The sequence below is a fragment of the Notolepis coatsorum genome (genome assembly GCF_963971535.1).
Source record: "Notolepis coatsorum genome assembly, chromosome: 7".
Lineage (NCBI taxonomy): Eukaryota > Metazoa > Chordata > Actinopteri > Aulopiformes > Paralepididae > Notolepis > Notolepis coatsorum.
Window position 1 is genome coordinate 134,465,810 of NC_140171.1, and position 16,277 is coordinate 134,482,086.

The 16,277-nt window shown below is 40.8% G+C and overlaps 1 protein-coding gene across 3 annotated transcripts in view; it reads right to left on the reverse strand.

The window, feature by feature from the left end:
* The window catches only part of LOC311232335 (oxysterol-binding protein 1-like), a 47,082-nt gene that overhangs the window by 7,895 nt on the left and 22,910 nt on the right, over positions 1–16,277 (reverse strand). For all 3 annotated transcript variants that reach the window (XM_084319097.1, XM_084319096.1, XM_084319095.1), the window contains exons 13-15: positions 16,137–16,232; positions 13,453–13,637; positions 398–630 (exon numbers count right to left, since the gene is read on the reverse strand). In XM_084319097.1, coding sequence (XP_084175223.1) covers positions 398–630; positions 13,453–13,637; positions 16,137–16,232 — 514 coding nt within the window. The remainder of the gene's footprint in view (positions 1–397; positions 631–13,452; positions 13,638–16,136; positions 16,233–16,277) is intronic.

Below are 16,277 nucleotides of genomic sequence, written 5' to 3' on the forward strand. Positions count from 1 at the left end.
TCCCTCCCATGTCATCGATCCCGCCTTCTCATAAACAAGGTGGTCTGTTGGGATGTTAGATCCTAATGTGAAAAACTGATTTTATATGTCTGCTCATTTTACCCTTGCTATTATTTTACTTATTTGAACTTTTATCTCTACGCCCCACTATCCGCTGGGTGCATACTATGACCTTCATCATGTTTTGATTACAGAAATTCAAGAAGTCTATTGGAACGATTTGATTAATATATCTGTATTATTTTATCCGACTTTATCCTTTGCTCTTGCTGCTTGTTTTACACTGATTGTATATCTTATTTCTTACTGATGTAAAGCACTTTGAACTGCAATGCCCTGTATGAAAGGTGCTATACAAATAAAAGTATTATGTCATAGATCCCTCCTTCTCTCTTACCCTCCTCCTCCAGTGGGTTCAGTGCCTTGCAGGCCTCCCGCTCCCTTTCTCTGCGGACGCTGCGCTGCTTCTCCTCCAGCCTCTGCTTCTCGGCGTTGGCCTCGTCCCACCGGCCCGCCTCCATCAGCCTCTGGTCGGGCCGCCACCGGCTGTCTGTGGGCGCCACGCCCTCCTCGGGCTCGTTGAGGGTCAGCGCCAGCGAGGAGAAGTAATACATGGTCTCCGCTCCGTCCCTGTTGGCGCCACATCATGGTCGTAGATACGCGGAGAGATGGCGGACGGGATGGGGAGGGGAAAAGAAAACACAAGAGACTTGACGAGACGGATGGACGTACGAGCTGCTTGGTCACTCACAGCTAATAGGAATCATGCATAACCTTATATCAGGGTTTCCACAGACATTGCAACATGAAGTTCAAGGACTTTCAATGACTTTTCCAAGCACTATTTTTCATTTTAACACTTTTGTGGCCAACCACGTATATATAGGTTATTGGGCGCCAACGGTTAACACATTGGTCGCCAAGAACGAGTTACGCCGTTTTTGCCCGCCATGCGTTGAACGCCAAGAACGACTTACGCCATTTTTGGGATCAATATTTCATTTTTTTGCCATGGCATTCATAATTCATCCAGCCAACCTCCGGACTGCAGCGGGACCCTGTATGAGATTGCAACGCCTCAATACCACCGCCTGGTGGATGGTCGGGCGAGTTACACTCTCGCCAAAACCGGAAGTGCCGATCTGTGTGTCGCGGAAATCCGTCCGGCAGTGATATCTTGTTACGTGGATCCAGACAAACACTATAGTGCATTTGGATCGCTTTCTAAACTTAATAATCTATATGATTTCGGTGTTTATTGCGCCATACAAACCGGAAATGGATCTAGGAGATCGGCATCAAATAATTGGGATCTTTTTCCTCCAGTCTCATCGGCGAACGGTAAGAGGACAGCAACGTTATTTTCAGCCCAATTGTTTATTAATTTCACTGCAAACCATCTGATCAATATATCAACCCATACTAAATAAAGCCGTTACTGACAATCAAGGAATTATAAACGACCCCCCCCCCCCTTTCCTTCACGCATGATGAAGCATAATGTATACCGATCATATACATTTGAATTTTTTAATATAGCGTGTATAGGAAAGAAACGCCAATCGATATATAATCGATATGCTTCAGGGCCTATAACTACTGTTTTTGGAATTACAGCAGAAAAGATTAAAAACATAATTTTATTCTCGAGGCTATTAACACAACAATGTATGAATGAAAAAATATAACGTTCCCACATCCTGAACAATAGATAATCGATGTTGAATGGGCCATAGTAATGTCATAGCAATACAATTTTAAAAGTTATAGCCCTGCAAAGAAGGTAAACATCTCCATAGGCTTTCAACTAGGGATGTCCGATATTATCGGCATTAAAATGTGATATTGGAAAATATCGGTATCGGTTTTCAAAAAAAAAAAAAATGTATATATATATATATATATATATTTTTTTTACATTTCTATAACCTTTATTTACCCAGGCAAGCAAGTAAGAACAAATTCTGATTTTATTTATTGTCAAAAGTATGCATAATGTTGTGTTAATTCCACAACAAGAGATATGTAATGTTAATTACCTGAAATTATTCAATTTTTTGGGGGGGGAAACCCTGCATATATCGGTATCGGTTGATATCGGTATCGGAAATTAAGAGTTGGACAATATCGGTATAGGTAAAAAAGCCAATATCGAGCATCCCTACTTTCAACGGTGGCAGACTGGGTACTTTAATGTGTTAACGGCCAATATATTTGTTTTTGGATCGTTTTCCCTTTTTTTCGATTTTAATATCCTATTCAATGTCAGGGACCTGTATGCTGCCGTTAAAAGGCATATTGGGACTCCGAAGGTGCAGTTTATTAAAATTATTAATCATTTAAGATAGATTTCTCATAGCTGCGATTACTCACGCCCATCCCTAGAGTAGGCAGTATCGAGAGTGCAGTAAACCCTGTTCCAGACCGGGTGCTACGTTTAAACCGCTCTGGGTGGACTTTTCTAGTAATGGGAAAGCTAGGGCTTCACCCGATCGCATTGAATAGTTCTCGGGACCCGCAATCCATATGTTGTGGTGGGTTATGTCGTGGACCAGATGGACATAGGATGGACCGGATGGCGATCAAATAATTGGAATATTATTTTTGGAATACCACAGACCACAGGTAAGGACAATCCGACGTCAATTTCAGCTTGATCGTGCAAGGTTATCATACCCATCCCCCTAATCGGCGTGTGTTGTGGTAATAACGAATGACGTTACTGGCAATCAAATAATCAGAAACGACCCCCGCCCCCTTTCATGCATTCATGATGAAACATAATACCGATTATATAGATTTGATTTGGAAATAGTAGCGTGTCCAGGGACAAAACGCAAATGGTTTTAGTAGAATTCACGTTGCACCCTATAACCAGCCTCCCAGGAATTAGCCCGGATCATTCCGAAATTATTAAACTTATATTCACCACGGGATAATGCGTGAACGTATTCATGAAAAAAAGTAGGGATGTCCCGATCCGATCACGTGATCGGAATCGGCGTCGATCACGTGCTTTTCAGAGTATCGGGGATCGGGAAAAAATAATAAAAATCGGCAGTCAAAAAAAGAAATTTTTTATTCAACAAACATGACCATGTCCACGTCTTAAACTCATACGGAGGCCTTAGTTTTGGTTTTAAATTACATATAATATATCATCATTCATGTATTTATTGTCACACAGAGCAGAATAATTATCCACAACAAACACATTCCCCTTTAATTTTCACCGTTGCAACAAACATTCCCTTTAATTTAGACGCTACACGCGAGTCGCGACCACATCACAACAACAACACGTCGCTCCCGAAACACGGTTAATATCCACTGACTTGAGCAGCTAGACTTAATGTCAGAGGTTTGGAACTAAGCATTTAAAAATAGAAAGTCAAGCCAGTTGCAATGTTTGCAAGGAGGAGATTCCGCGTGGAGGAAAAACTCATGAAGCAGCAGGCTGGAGGCGAAGTTTTCAGACTAACTTTTCAGGATTATCGTTTCAGACCAGAATGGACCATTACGTAAGTCGAACACTGAATGTATACTAATGTGCAAACATATATTGAAACTTTTAATATTTCTCATATGAAGCAGAAGAACATTTCTCAGGGTGAATGTAATAACAAAAGCCTCCGCTCTCGCGCCCTATTATAGGCAACAGATGGGCTTGTCTCACTCTGCCAGTTTCTGACAAAAATGCGTCAAAATTGATTACTAATGTGAAAGATCGGATCGGAAACGATCGGATCGATAGATATTTAAAATCATATGATCGGGATCGGATCGGAAGCAAAAAAAGGCGATCGGGACATCCCTAAAAAAAAGTATTATTTTTTGCATCTTGAACGGAAGATAGTTACTGTCAAATGACCATGGTATTGTATCCATAGCTATAATATAAAATATAGATTTAGTTCTACAAACAAGGTGACGCACAGTGAAACTATGTAATGGAAACCTGGCCCAGCTAGATGGGGAAATCGAATGGCCGCGAATGTGTTAAAAAGCCATTTAAAAAGGATACAATTCACTTTAAAATGTTTTTTTATAGAAAAATTATTATTATTATTTCTTTTTGGAAGTCTCAGCCTTTATTTTACAGTGAAGTGACAAGAAGGACCTTGCACATTTGTGTTCAGCTGAGTCTGAATATGCAAGTAAAGTGTTTGGCTCTACAAAGGAAGCATGGAAGGGCATGGAATTGATTTCTAACTCTTCCCAATGATTAGAGGATCAAGAAAAGAGGGTGGCCGGTGGGGTTTGAGATTGAGGTAAATTACCAGCACCCCTATCCACCTTGCAGGTAACAAGAATATTTGACAATTTTGTCTTTCAACTTGAAAAATAGTGTGAAAAATTAGCATTTAAACTCCATGACCATGACTGTACAGAATTAAACATATAATACTCAAGGTAAGTATATATTTGTCTTGTCCTGATCCTACAACCCCATTGCATTGAAGTATACAAGCACTTTGTACTCAGCCTTGGTTCATTTTATATCTAAGCACTTAGAGCAGGGCTATTCAACTGGCGGCCCGCGGGCCTGATTCTGACCGGCCCGCAAAAGATTACATGATTAAAAAAAAAAGAAAAAAAAATACTTTTTTCTTTTCATGTCAACGTTCACACGCACAATTGAGCCAAAAGTCACTCAATTAACACTTTGGGTGCCGGGAGCCGTCTTTAGACGTCTTTGCTGGCCATGCTAAAGTTGCCGGGGGACGCTGTACGTCGTCTTTATATCAATATTTCAAAAATCTGCGATCGGATTCATAATGTCCCTCCGCTGGCCTGAGATCCACCAGCAGGACCCACTGAGCTCTCTGGCGGTTCAGGAGCGCCATCTGGTGGCCGATCGGCGCAAGCGCTTAACAGGAAGCGCACTAGAGGTTTTGCTAGACGTCCGTATTGCTTCCGGCCACTCGGTACATGTCCCGTGACTCTAGCTCGTCACTCTACATAGCGATCGATTGCCAATAACTCGATAAACAACATGATTTGGACGTATATACCATTATACAAGCTGGAGATGGACCGGGTAATAATATATCCCATAATGATAAAATTTCTACTCGACGATGATCGCCCAACGGCGCGCGGAGACTGGGGTGAGTTTCAGCGTGTAACGTTACCGTCTTCGATAATAACTGATATTATCAACATTTGACCCACATTAGATGATTGGTATAACGCTGCCCACGGAATTATAAACGCCCCCTCGCCCATCCGGTCAACATCAGATGACGTGTAGTAACTTCTAGAAGTACGTCTAGTTGGAATTTTTTATATCGCGCTGATTGCCATCAAACTGTATTTCATCATCAATATAATGCATTTGGGGCTATATATCACGTTCTGGAGAAAGCTGCAGAAAGAGATGAAAACATACTTATACATTAGACCATACTTTACTATGAATATGTGAATGAAAAAGTTTAACGTTGCTACACAATGAACAATACATATAGGACTTTGAATGGGCCCTAATAATGGCAATGTAGCAATAGAATTTAAAAAGTTATAGCCCTGCAAAGAAGGGGACTTTCTCCATAGACAAATAGCGCTGGCAATCTATGGTATATCATTAATTTAACCTTAGGCAACCAAAGTGTTAATGACAGATGTCATTGATAAATTGAGGGAAAACTTTGCAAGTCGATTTGATGAATTTGACATGCCCAGAGAATTGATGCATTTTGTGAGCAACCCATTTGCCAATGTAGCTGCTATTTCCACAAAAGGACAAGAGTTCCTTGCATCACTTCACATTGATGAAAGTCTCCTGCAACTTGAAATAATTGAAATGCAAGCATCATCTGCTCTGAAGCAGGCACTTGAGAATGAATCCACCACAACATTTTGGATAAAGTGTATTCATGTCGACACATTCCCCAAAATAAAAACGCTGGCAATATCTGTGCTAACAATGTTTGGCTCAACATTAGGGATGGGTACCTTTCACATTTGAACCGATACCGGTACCTGTGAATCGATACCGGTACCCAACGGTACCTTTTTTCGGTACTTTAGTCTCAAGAAATTTAATTTACCTACCTCAGTCGTGAAAAAAAAATCCAAACTTCAAATAACTACAATTTCGACAGTTTTCGGCTTGTAATTGCTCCGACTGCTTTGTTGTTGAATCAAGTCAAATCCTAGGTAAGCATATATTGTGCGTGTGAACGTTGACATGAAAAAAAAAGTAAAAAAAAAAAAGTAAAAAAAGTTAAAAAAATAAAAAAATAAAAAAAAATGGTATCTCACTTGATTCGATACTCGGTAGTACCGACGTGTTTCGGTTCGGTACCTCAAAAGTACCAAATTCGGTACCCATCCCTACTCAACATACACCTATGAATCCAGTTTCTCTCACATGAATGCCATTAAAACAAGCAACCGTGCCTCCTTGACAAATGAGCATTTGCATCACTGTTTGCGGGTAGCCCTCACATATGAACCCTCTTTCTCTGCCATTGCCCAGTCAAAGAAGTGCAATCGCTCTCATTAGATGTGTGTATGTAGGCTAGGCCTGTCTGCCCCCCACCCCCCCTGATGTTTGAGAGTTAAGAGTGGACAATAAGTGCTAATAAGATGCTGTGATTTGCTGTTGTTGCACAGACATGAAGCACTTTTTCATAAGCTCAGCTGCACTATAAATGTTTTTTTTGTTCAAGTGTTGATGTTAGAATGTTCAGATGCACATCATGCACTTGTTTGTTTTTTATTTTATTTTTATATTGAAATGTTGAAGAGGAGATGTTGCAGTTGTTGCACAGTCATAAATGAAGCACTTTTTGCAGGAGATGTTGCAGATGTGGCACATAAATGAAGCACTTTTTTTGAAAAGTATACTACTTTTGCAATGTAGTTAAATAAAAGTTGTGAAAATGTGGTTGCGTGTTGTGTCAAGTGTACATATATTCATAGCACGGGGAGGCGCCGTGGCAGTCCGGCCCCTGGCCCCTTGGGTTTCTGACAATGTGGCCCCCTGAACAATTTAGTTGAATAGCCCTGACTTAGAGGATCCTACCTCTTATGTCCGACTTTTATTTGTAGATTTTTTTTATACTTTATTGTGTCAAAGAAAGTCACTTTACATTTAGGTATAGTATGTGTACCCACATGCACATACATAACTGCACATATCCATACTTACATACACACACAAATGTACATACGCATATTTAAAATCTTGACATTTTTTTTTATCACCCATACAAAAACAAGAGACAAAAACACAAACAAAAGGGTGAGTACCAGTATAGATCCTGGACTGGTATACCTATCCATCCATGGTATACATCTAATATCCATCCCTACTCGTCCCCACATATATATAAAAAATAATAATAATAAAAAAAAAATAAGTAAAAAGGCTTGAATTTTCATTGTAGGTGTAGGCCTAAGGGGTGTTCCCCAACAATTGAGTAGTAGATCAAGATATTACTGTTTCATGTTACTTAAATCCTCTTCTCAAAGACTGATCTGTCTGTCATCTAGTACCTTTCCATAGTTTAAAGAGACCCCATCTTTTTCCCAGCATATTTTCATTCTTATTGATTTTGTAGGTTACCTTTTCCATACTATATAGGTATGTCCTATACACTACCGTTTCTAACCATTTGTTTACTTTCGGGGGTTCAAGTTTTTTCCAAGCTCTTGTTATTTGCTTAACACATTGGGCGCCAGGCATTGTGCCCATCATTATAGCCAGTCTGCCAGCACTGTAACCCTATGGAGATGTTTACCTTCTTTGCAGGGCTATAACTTTTTAAATGTTATTGCTATATTGACATTACTATGGCCCATTCAACATTGATTATCTATCGTTCCGGATGTGGGAACGTTATATTTTTTCATTCATACATTGTTGTGTTAATAACTTCGAGAATATAAGTATGTTTTTAAGCTTTTCTGCTGTAATTCCAAAAACGCTAGTTATAGGCCCTGACGCATAATATATATAAAATAATAATAATAAAAAAAAAAAGCTCAGGATGTTGTCTAACATACGCAGACGGCGGATCTGATAAAATGTGTTAAACATTATTTACGTTTGACAAAAGGTTCTGCAGATTTAAGAAGAATTTTCATTTGTGTCCTCTCCCAACTCACTTTCCGATGGATTGCAATTAGTGGTCTGCAAGGGCCTTGAAATTAAGCCCGTGCCCAGCCCGAGCCCATGACGTTCAGGCCCTGCCCGACAATAAGCCCGACTGTAATGCAACATTTGAAGCCCTAGCCCGAATGAAAACTTTTTTTTTTAGACCAATATTATTAAAGAAATATTGTTTTAAATATTCAAAACACGGTTTTATATGAACTTAATAAATAAACAAAAACGAAAATGTCCAATAGGTCTGCCTAAATAACAGATAGGCGCATATCGCGCTGAAAACTAACAAGCATTATATTATAGCCAAATATAAATTTTTGTTTTAGATATTCTAAACACTTTATATATTAACTTAATAAATAAACAAAAACGAAAATGTCCAAAAGGTCTGCCTAAATAACGCATATCACGCTGAAAACTAAGAAGCATTTACATAGCCCATTTCGCACTTATTAGAATGCCGTCCCAGTGCTCGCTTAGACTGACTCACACGGCAGCCTCGTAAAACGTATTGAAGGCTATATGGAATCTTCTTTGACACACACACGACACAATAGCCTACTCAGTCCCTATACAAACAAACAGAAAGCAGAAATCAGATTTCGAGCAGAGCAACATTTATATAATGAAAGCACAACAGAACAGGGTAGCGGCGACCCACACCAGCAAATAATAATAATCAGACTCACCACTTCGCTGTTGATGTCAGCAACGCGTTGAACAACGTTAACAAAACAAAACAAAACCGGCTACATACATCCAAGAACAAATTAAAACGTTCGCCAACTGGCTATATTCCAACTTAAAACAACCAATGCCACTTCGGTGACGGTCGGTCCGGTTCATTTGTTCATCATCCACCTGAGGGCTTCATCACTGTTCTACTCCCCTCGAGTTCTCCCTGCGGGCTGCGGTAATTACATCCAAATGTTTCCAAAAATGCAGTTCTCCCTTTCCCTTTACTATTTTATCTGTTAACTTATACATCTGGACTCCTCAGACACGAGGCTTCACTCTCTGATGACAGCACTACGTTACGCGAAACAGAAACTGAAACCGTAAGGTTATCCTATAACCCTAGTTATATGAGTATAGCGAGCGAGCAATAAAAAAAAAAAATAATAAAAAGAGGGCACTGCCCGGCCGAGCCCGAATTATTTATTTAAAAACAAAGCCCTACCCAGCCCGAACCCGTCGGGTCGGGTAGGGCCCCGTCGGGCTCGGGCAGGGATGCAGTGCACTAATTGCAATGCCTTATATCCCCAGAAAACATGGAATCTCATGTTTCATATGGTATATCGCACATTGCTGTAGCATTAACATGTGTGTGGCTAAGTGGCTGAGAATCTCTCCACAGCCCTGCTTGTTCCTCTATCTCCCCTCTTAGGAGACCAGAAATGTACTAACACACTTCCTTCCCAACACACTTCTCTCTTACCAACACACACACACACTCGCATATACATGGCCTTCACTCCCAGACATATCTATTTACACAGTACACACTAACCTCTCTCTCGCTCTCTCTCTCTCTCTCTCTACACATCAACTTGTACACACATATGCACACACGCAACTGTCTCATAAGTACGTCATTATCCAGATATCTCTGTACATCATATCTAATATTCATATTATGTACGTCAATGCTCCACTTGTTTCATCTACCCCTCCTGTATAAATACTCACCATTCTTTAGAGATCAGGGCTAGGGCCATTGCTGTAACATAGGTCTCTCTCCATTTTGCAACATGTCATTCCGTCAGTAAACTCTATCCTACACTTTGACTGCCGGAAAACGCTTTAGAGCGTCATTCCCGGCCATGCTCAAGTTGCCGGAGGACGCTGTACAGCGTCCTTATATCAATATTTCAAAAATCTGTGATCGGATTCATATTTCCCCTCCGCTGGCCTGAGATCCACCAGGAGGACCCACTGAGCTCTCTGGCGGTTCAGGAGCGCCATCTGGTGGCCGATCGGCGCAATCGCCAAACAGGAAGTGCTATGGAGGTTGTGCTGGTCGACCATATTACTTCCGGGCACTCTGTTTGGCTCACGGGACTCGATCTCGACACAATACATAGCGATCGATTGCCAATAACTCGATAAACAACATGATTTGGACATATATACTATTATACAAGCTGGAAATGGACCCGATATTTCTACATACCATAATAGGTAAATGACTGTTCCACGCTCATCGCCCAACGGCGCGAGGAGGATACGGTAAGATTCAGCGTTATTTTTGATCGTATTCCATATAAACTGTTATGATGAACATATCACCCACACTAGATGAATGATATAACGCTGCCCACGGAATTATAAACGATCCCCCGCCCATCCGGTCATCATCAGATCATACGTAGATCATTCTAGGAGTACGTCCAATTGAAATTTTTTATATCGCCCCGATTGCCATCAAACTGTATTTCATCATCAATATAATGCATTTGGGGCTATATATCACGTTCTGGAGAAAGCTGCAGAAAGAGATGAAAACATACTTATACATTAGACCATACTTTACTATGAATATGTGAATGAAAAAGTTTAACGTTGCAAGGGCAAGGCTAAGAGAATCATTAAAGACTCCAGTCTACTGCCTCTTTGAACTGCTGCGGTCAGGCAAGCGATACCGGAGTCTCAAGGCGAGCACAGAAAGACTCAGAAGAAGCTTCTATCCCCAGGCCATCAGGCTGCTAAACGAACAATGAACACTACACAACAACAACCACCAAACGCACATAGCACACACATCCACACGCACACACTCACTTTAAACAAACACACTGTAGCACCCACTCCACACACTTTATAGCACACACCCACTTTAAACAAACACACTGTAGCACCCACTCCCCACACTTTATATTTATTGATGAAGGATTGCACTACAACTCGTACACCTTACTGTAAATTGTACCTAAATTGTACCTCATTCCATTTCTGCTTTGCACTATATAGTACTGTACATTAGTACACTGCATAGTATTGTATATTATATGGTAACTCAGAACATTGTACATACGTCTATACCGAACACTGTGACCTCATTTTCTTCTTCTAAATTACATGCTATACTATGTTATTTGATACTATCTTGTCTAGCACAGTCTCTGGAGCGTAACAGTAAGAAGCATTTTGTATGAAAGTATTCTGTACTTCTGTATGACAACTATTAAAGAAACTTGAAACTTGAAACACAATGAACAATACATATAGGACTTTGAATGGGCCCTAATAATGGCAATGTAGCAATAGAATTTAAAAAGTTATAGCCATGCAAAGAAGGGGTACTTCTCCATAGACAAATAGAGCCGGCAACCTATGGTATATAATGAATTTAAAGGGGAACTCCAACATTTTGGGAAATTAGCTTATTTAACATCTTCCCTGGAGTTAGACAAGAAGATACATACCTTTTTTGTCTCTGTGCGTGCATTGTAGCTTTGGGAATAGACGCTCCGTTAGCATAGCTTAGCTTCATCACTGGAAGTGAGGCAGGACAGTAGCCTTACAGTGCCTTACAGTGTATTGCAAGGTCTGACATTGACCAAACTTGATATGCATGACCTTGGTGGGCAACTAGGTCAACTCCTGAAAAGGGGGTCAATGTCAGACTTTGCAATCAAAAGTTAGGGGGCTAATAACCCTTGCCATAATTTCAGTGCGCCCCCTAACTTTTGATTGCAAGGTCTGACATTGACCCCCTTTTCAGGAGTTGACCTAGAGCCCACCAAGGTCATGCATATCAAATTTGGTCAATGTCAGACCTTGCAATACACTGTAAGGCACTGTAAGGCTACTGTCCTGCCTCACTTCCAGTGATGAAGCTAAGCTATGCTAACGGAGCGTCTATTCCCAAAGCTAAAATGCACGCACAGAGACAAAAAAGGTATGTATCTTCTTGTCTAACTCCAGGGAAGATGTTAAATAAGCTAATTTCCCAAAATGTTGGAGTTCCCCTTTAACCCATGGCACCCAAAGTGTTAACACTTTCACTGCCACACACGAGATATCTCGGGTTTCCGATAGTTATGTTGAAAGCCACTCACGAGATTTCTCGGATTTTTTTTTTTTTTTGTGATCTGAAATCATATTGCATCACGCGAGCCTACCCGAGTATACCAGAGCGCCGCCGGCGATCATATGTGGAAAAAGGCGCCCCCTATCATCTCCCAGATGACATAAGGGATTTTGGAATGGACTCAATGAAAATGGATGGGGAAAAAAATCCGGTACTCCACATTTTCCAGTCGACTGATCCAGCCGGGGTTACCACAGTTCATTCTGGAGCCTCTCAGCCCCGCGGAATCATGTGTACTACTGTATCACGTTGGATCCATACACTTATATCGATTTTTTCGAATGGTGATCAGGAATTGGAATATACCAGTTGGATACCATCTGATGTCAGGTAAGGAATCTATGTTATCAGTGTTAGGATAATCAGACTAATTTTGATGAAGATATAGGCTGTTTTGTGAAATGGGCTCTTTCGGTTTCACTGTAAAAGTCCAAGAGGAAATCAACACGGCGATTATCCGCACGCGGCCCGAATGTGCTTGCGTGCACGTATAATATTGATCATCTAGCGTTTATTTGAAAACGATTCATAAATAGGCCGACGAATATCAACGTTCTGGAATATTACAGTAAAAGACTATTATCATAGAATGGTCCAGAATGAACTGTTTTTTATCTCAAGACGGGTGCTTTTCTAAATGCTCTGAAACAGAAATGAAGCGATAAAAAACCAATCTGCCTTGACAGCACTGACTGGAAAAGTAGTCTTTGATAAGCGACGGGCAGATTAGACACATAGCCATAATTTAAAACATAGATTAGGCGATATTAACGTTAACATTGAAGTGGACCGTGGCATCAAGGGGGTAAAAAGGAAAACCCGGCGTGGCACTCAAAGTGTTAATCAAAGACTCTGTTGTCCGCCTCGTGAATAACAAAATCGGGTCAAAACTATTCCACATCAGAGACACGGGTTGAGAAAAACTGACCTAAAACACGACTCGTCTCACACAACACTCGACTCATCTCCTGTCTCTCACAACACTCCACTCATCTCCTGTATAAAACAACACTCCACTCATCTCCTGTATAAAACAACACTCCACTCATCTCCTGTATAAAACAACACTCCACTCATCTCCTGTATAAAACAACACTCCACTCATCTCCTGTATAAAACAACACTCCACTCATCTCCTGTATAAAACACTCCACTCATCTCCTGTATAAAACATCACTCCACTCATCTCCTGTATAAAACAACACTCTACTCATTTCCTGTATAAAACACGTCAACTCACGGTAGGGGGTTCTTCTTCCACAGTTCTTTGGCTTTTAGAGTCTGGTAGACAGTCTTCTGTTTGCCCTCCGTGCCGTTCTCTCCTTTACTGCTCTGCATCACCCTGGAGAACTCCATCTTCTCGTCCCACGTTCCCGACAGCACGTAGTGGGCCTTTCCATCCTGATCCGTCACTACTCCCGTTACCTGAGAGAGACACGCGCACATGTCACATTCAGTTGCTCTTTGATAGCGGACAAGAAACTGCAAGATTATCATTAACACATTGGGTGCCGTTCACGTAGAACTATGTTTCTGTCACCCGACGGTTGAGTACCGGAAACGTAGAACTACGTTTTTCTCACAGTATTTCTTTTATTTGCTGTTGCCATTCATAATTCAGCGGGGCACCTTGTGCATACTGTTCTGAGTGTGTCTGAGCTGGCAGACGGTCTTATACCGCCCTCTAATGCCTTCGGCCATTATTGCACTCCATTCGAAACGGGGTGGTTTCTTTTCTCTACCGAGCTGTGGCGTGGGGGCGGGGCCTAAACACTCCGGCAAAACACACGCTTGTAGGGATGGTTTGGACAACTGACCCTGCCCGCCCGTTCATGTGCAACGCCCGATAACGTCGGAGACAGGATCGTTGTGGATAACTAGAATGGCAATCAGATAATTGGATAATTTTTTTTGCATTACATCAGATACCAGGTAAGGACTCTATATATAAAAGCTTGCGTTGATCTGATATTTCTTTCTACCACGATTGAAGCTATCTGTGTTTTATGTGTGTGGCTGTGTGCCGTTGGGTGTAGGAGGGGAGGGGGGGGGGGGGAGCGCCACGCTCCAGGGCACATTTCATGTATGCACAAGGAGATATAATAATGATAATCTAGCGTTGATTTCAGGAAGATTCGATAATCAGGCGAAAAATTACAACGTGTTTATTGAATTACACAAAAACGCTGTTTTCGCGTCTTTTTCCTGGAATTATTCAGAAGCACCCAAACTATGTTCATATTCAAAACGGAAATGTACGGATGAAAAAATAATCAGTTTTTTGCATGTTGACTGGAAGCAACTCACTGACAAATCGACAGCATTATTAGACCCATAGCTATAATATAAAATATAGGTTTAGCTCTACAAACTACAACTACGTTTACATGGGGTTAATGGACGGCAAGGCCAGGTCACTTCCCGGAAGGGGTGTGGCACTCAATGTGTTAAAAGTTATTAAAAGTGGTATTTCTTTTTTCTTATAAATGGAAAATGCATGCGTTTGGGAGATACTGAGCATACGACTGGAAGAATATCGTGAATACGACTTGGAATATAATGCATGATGCGTTTTGTTTGCAAACAAATGTTTTGACATAGTTGTGCTGTTGAGATGGGCCCCCATTCATTTAAATTCAAATCAACCATGGCTCCTTTTATTTTTTGCTAACGTTACTGTATTACTCTACATTACAACAAGCCATTAAAATGTGTGCAACTGGGAACACCCGAGTGTGAATAACAAGTGCAACTACTCGAATTCGGAAGTTTGAAGTTCAGGGCTTGTAGTAGAGTGTTAGCGAAAGCTAACTTCAAGAGTGAAATTCCAGGATGAATTACCCATGCCTAGCTAGTTTTAGTGATGCACGATATATCGGCCATGGCCGTTTTTTTACACATCGGTATCGGTCCGATATCAAGATAGGGCTGATATATATCTAAAAAAATATATTTAAAAAAAAAGAAAAGAAAAAAAAACTATTTTTTATTTTCGTACTTTTTTTTCCTTTTCTGTTTTGACCTTAAATAGTTTTAAAATATCAGTCATTTCTGAAAATAAGTTATAAAAGTAAAAGAAAAATAGCTCTTTATTTGATTATCATAAAAAAGTTCTATACAGAGATATCGACATCGGTAAATATCGGTATCGGCCAGAACAGCAATATTAATATCGGTTATCGTATCGGCCACAATTTCACATTGGTGCATCACTAGCTAGTTTCAAGTCTCATGGAGTATTTCCCACCGCTTTTCAACCTTTCAATCAATGGCAGTGTGAATGGCATTTAGTAGTTCAAGTTTGTTTTTATTTGTCACGTATAAGGTACATGTACATTACAGTGAAATGCTTGGTTCTGTATGAGCCCCTGAGAATGTGCTTCATACAGTAAAAAAGTAGGTAAAAGAGGAATAACACTATACAATATACAAACTAAAGTACAACCTAAGTACAATGAAGTAAAAATGCAGACAATGGAGGTACAAAAACGTTTAAATTTTTTTTAAAGGCAAGGTGCAAATGAAAATGAGGTATGAATGTAGTGAAAATCTCTTTAATAAATAGATAAATAAAATGTAGTGTTAAAGTGTCTAAAATGAGTGTTTGTTTAAAGTGAGTGTGTGCAAGTGGATGTGTGTGCAATGAGTGTAGATGGATGGGTTGATGTTACATAGTCATTGAGGTAAGGTAAGCCGATATCAGCTGAAACACACCATTACACCCACAAACACTAAATTAGTCGAAGACGGGGCGATCTCCGGTAATGGCGGGAAGGGGGGGGGTCTCCGGTAATGGCGGGAAGGGGGGGGGGGGATCTCCGGTAATGGCGGGAAGTCAAAACTAGACCGGTATGGTCCTTTAACTTGCTATAAGAGAATGCAGGGACACTTATCAGCTGTTCAAAAGACGAGACAGAAGCTCACCTTTCTTGCTACATCTCTGGAGAAGTAACTGTAGGGAGCGAACTTGAGGTGGCAGCGATCGCCTGTCCTGTGGTTCACCACATCGATCTCCCCGGACTGGTGGGAGGGAAACAAGCAAGAGACATGTTTTGGTGCAGAGAA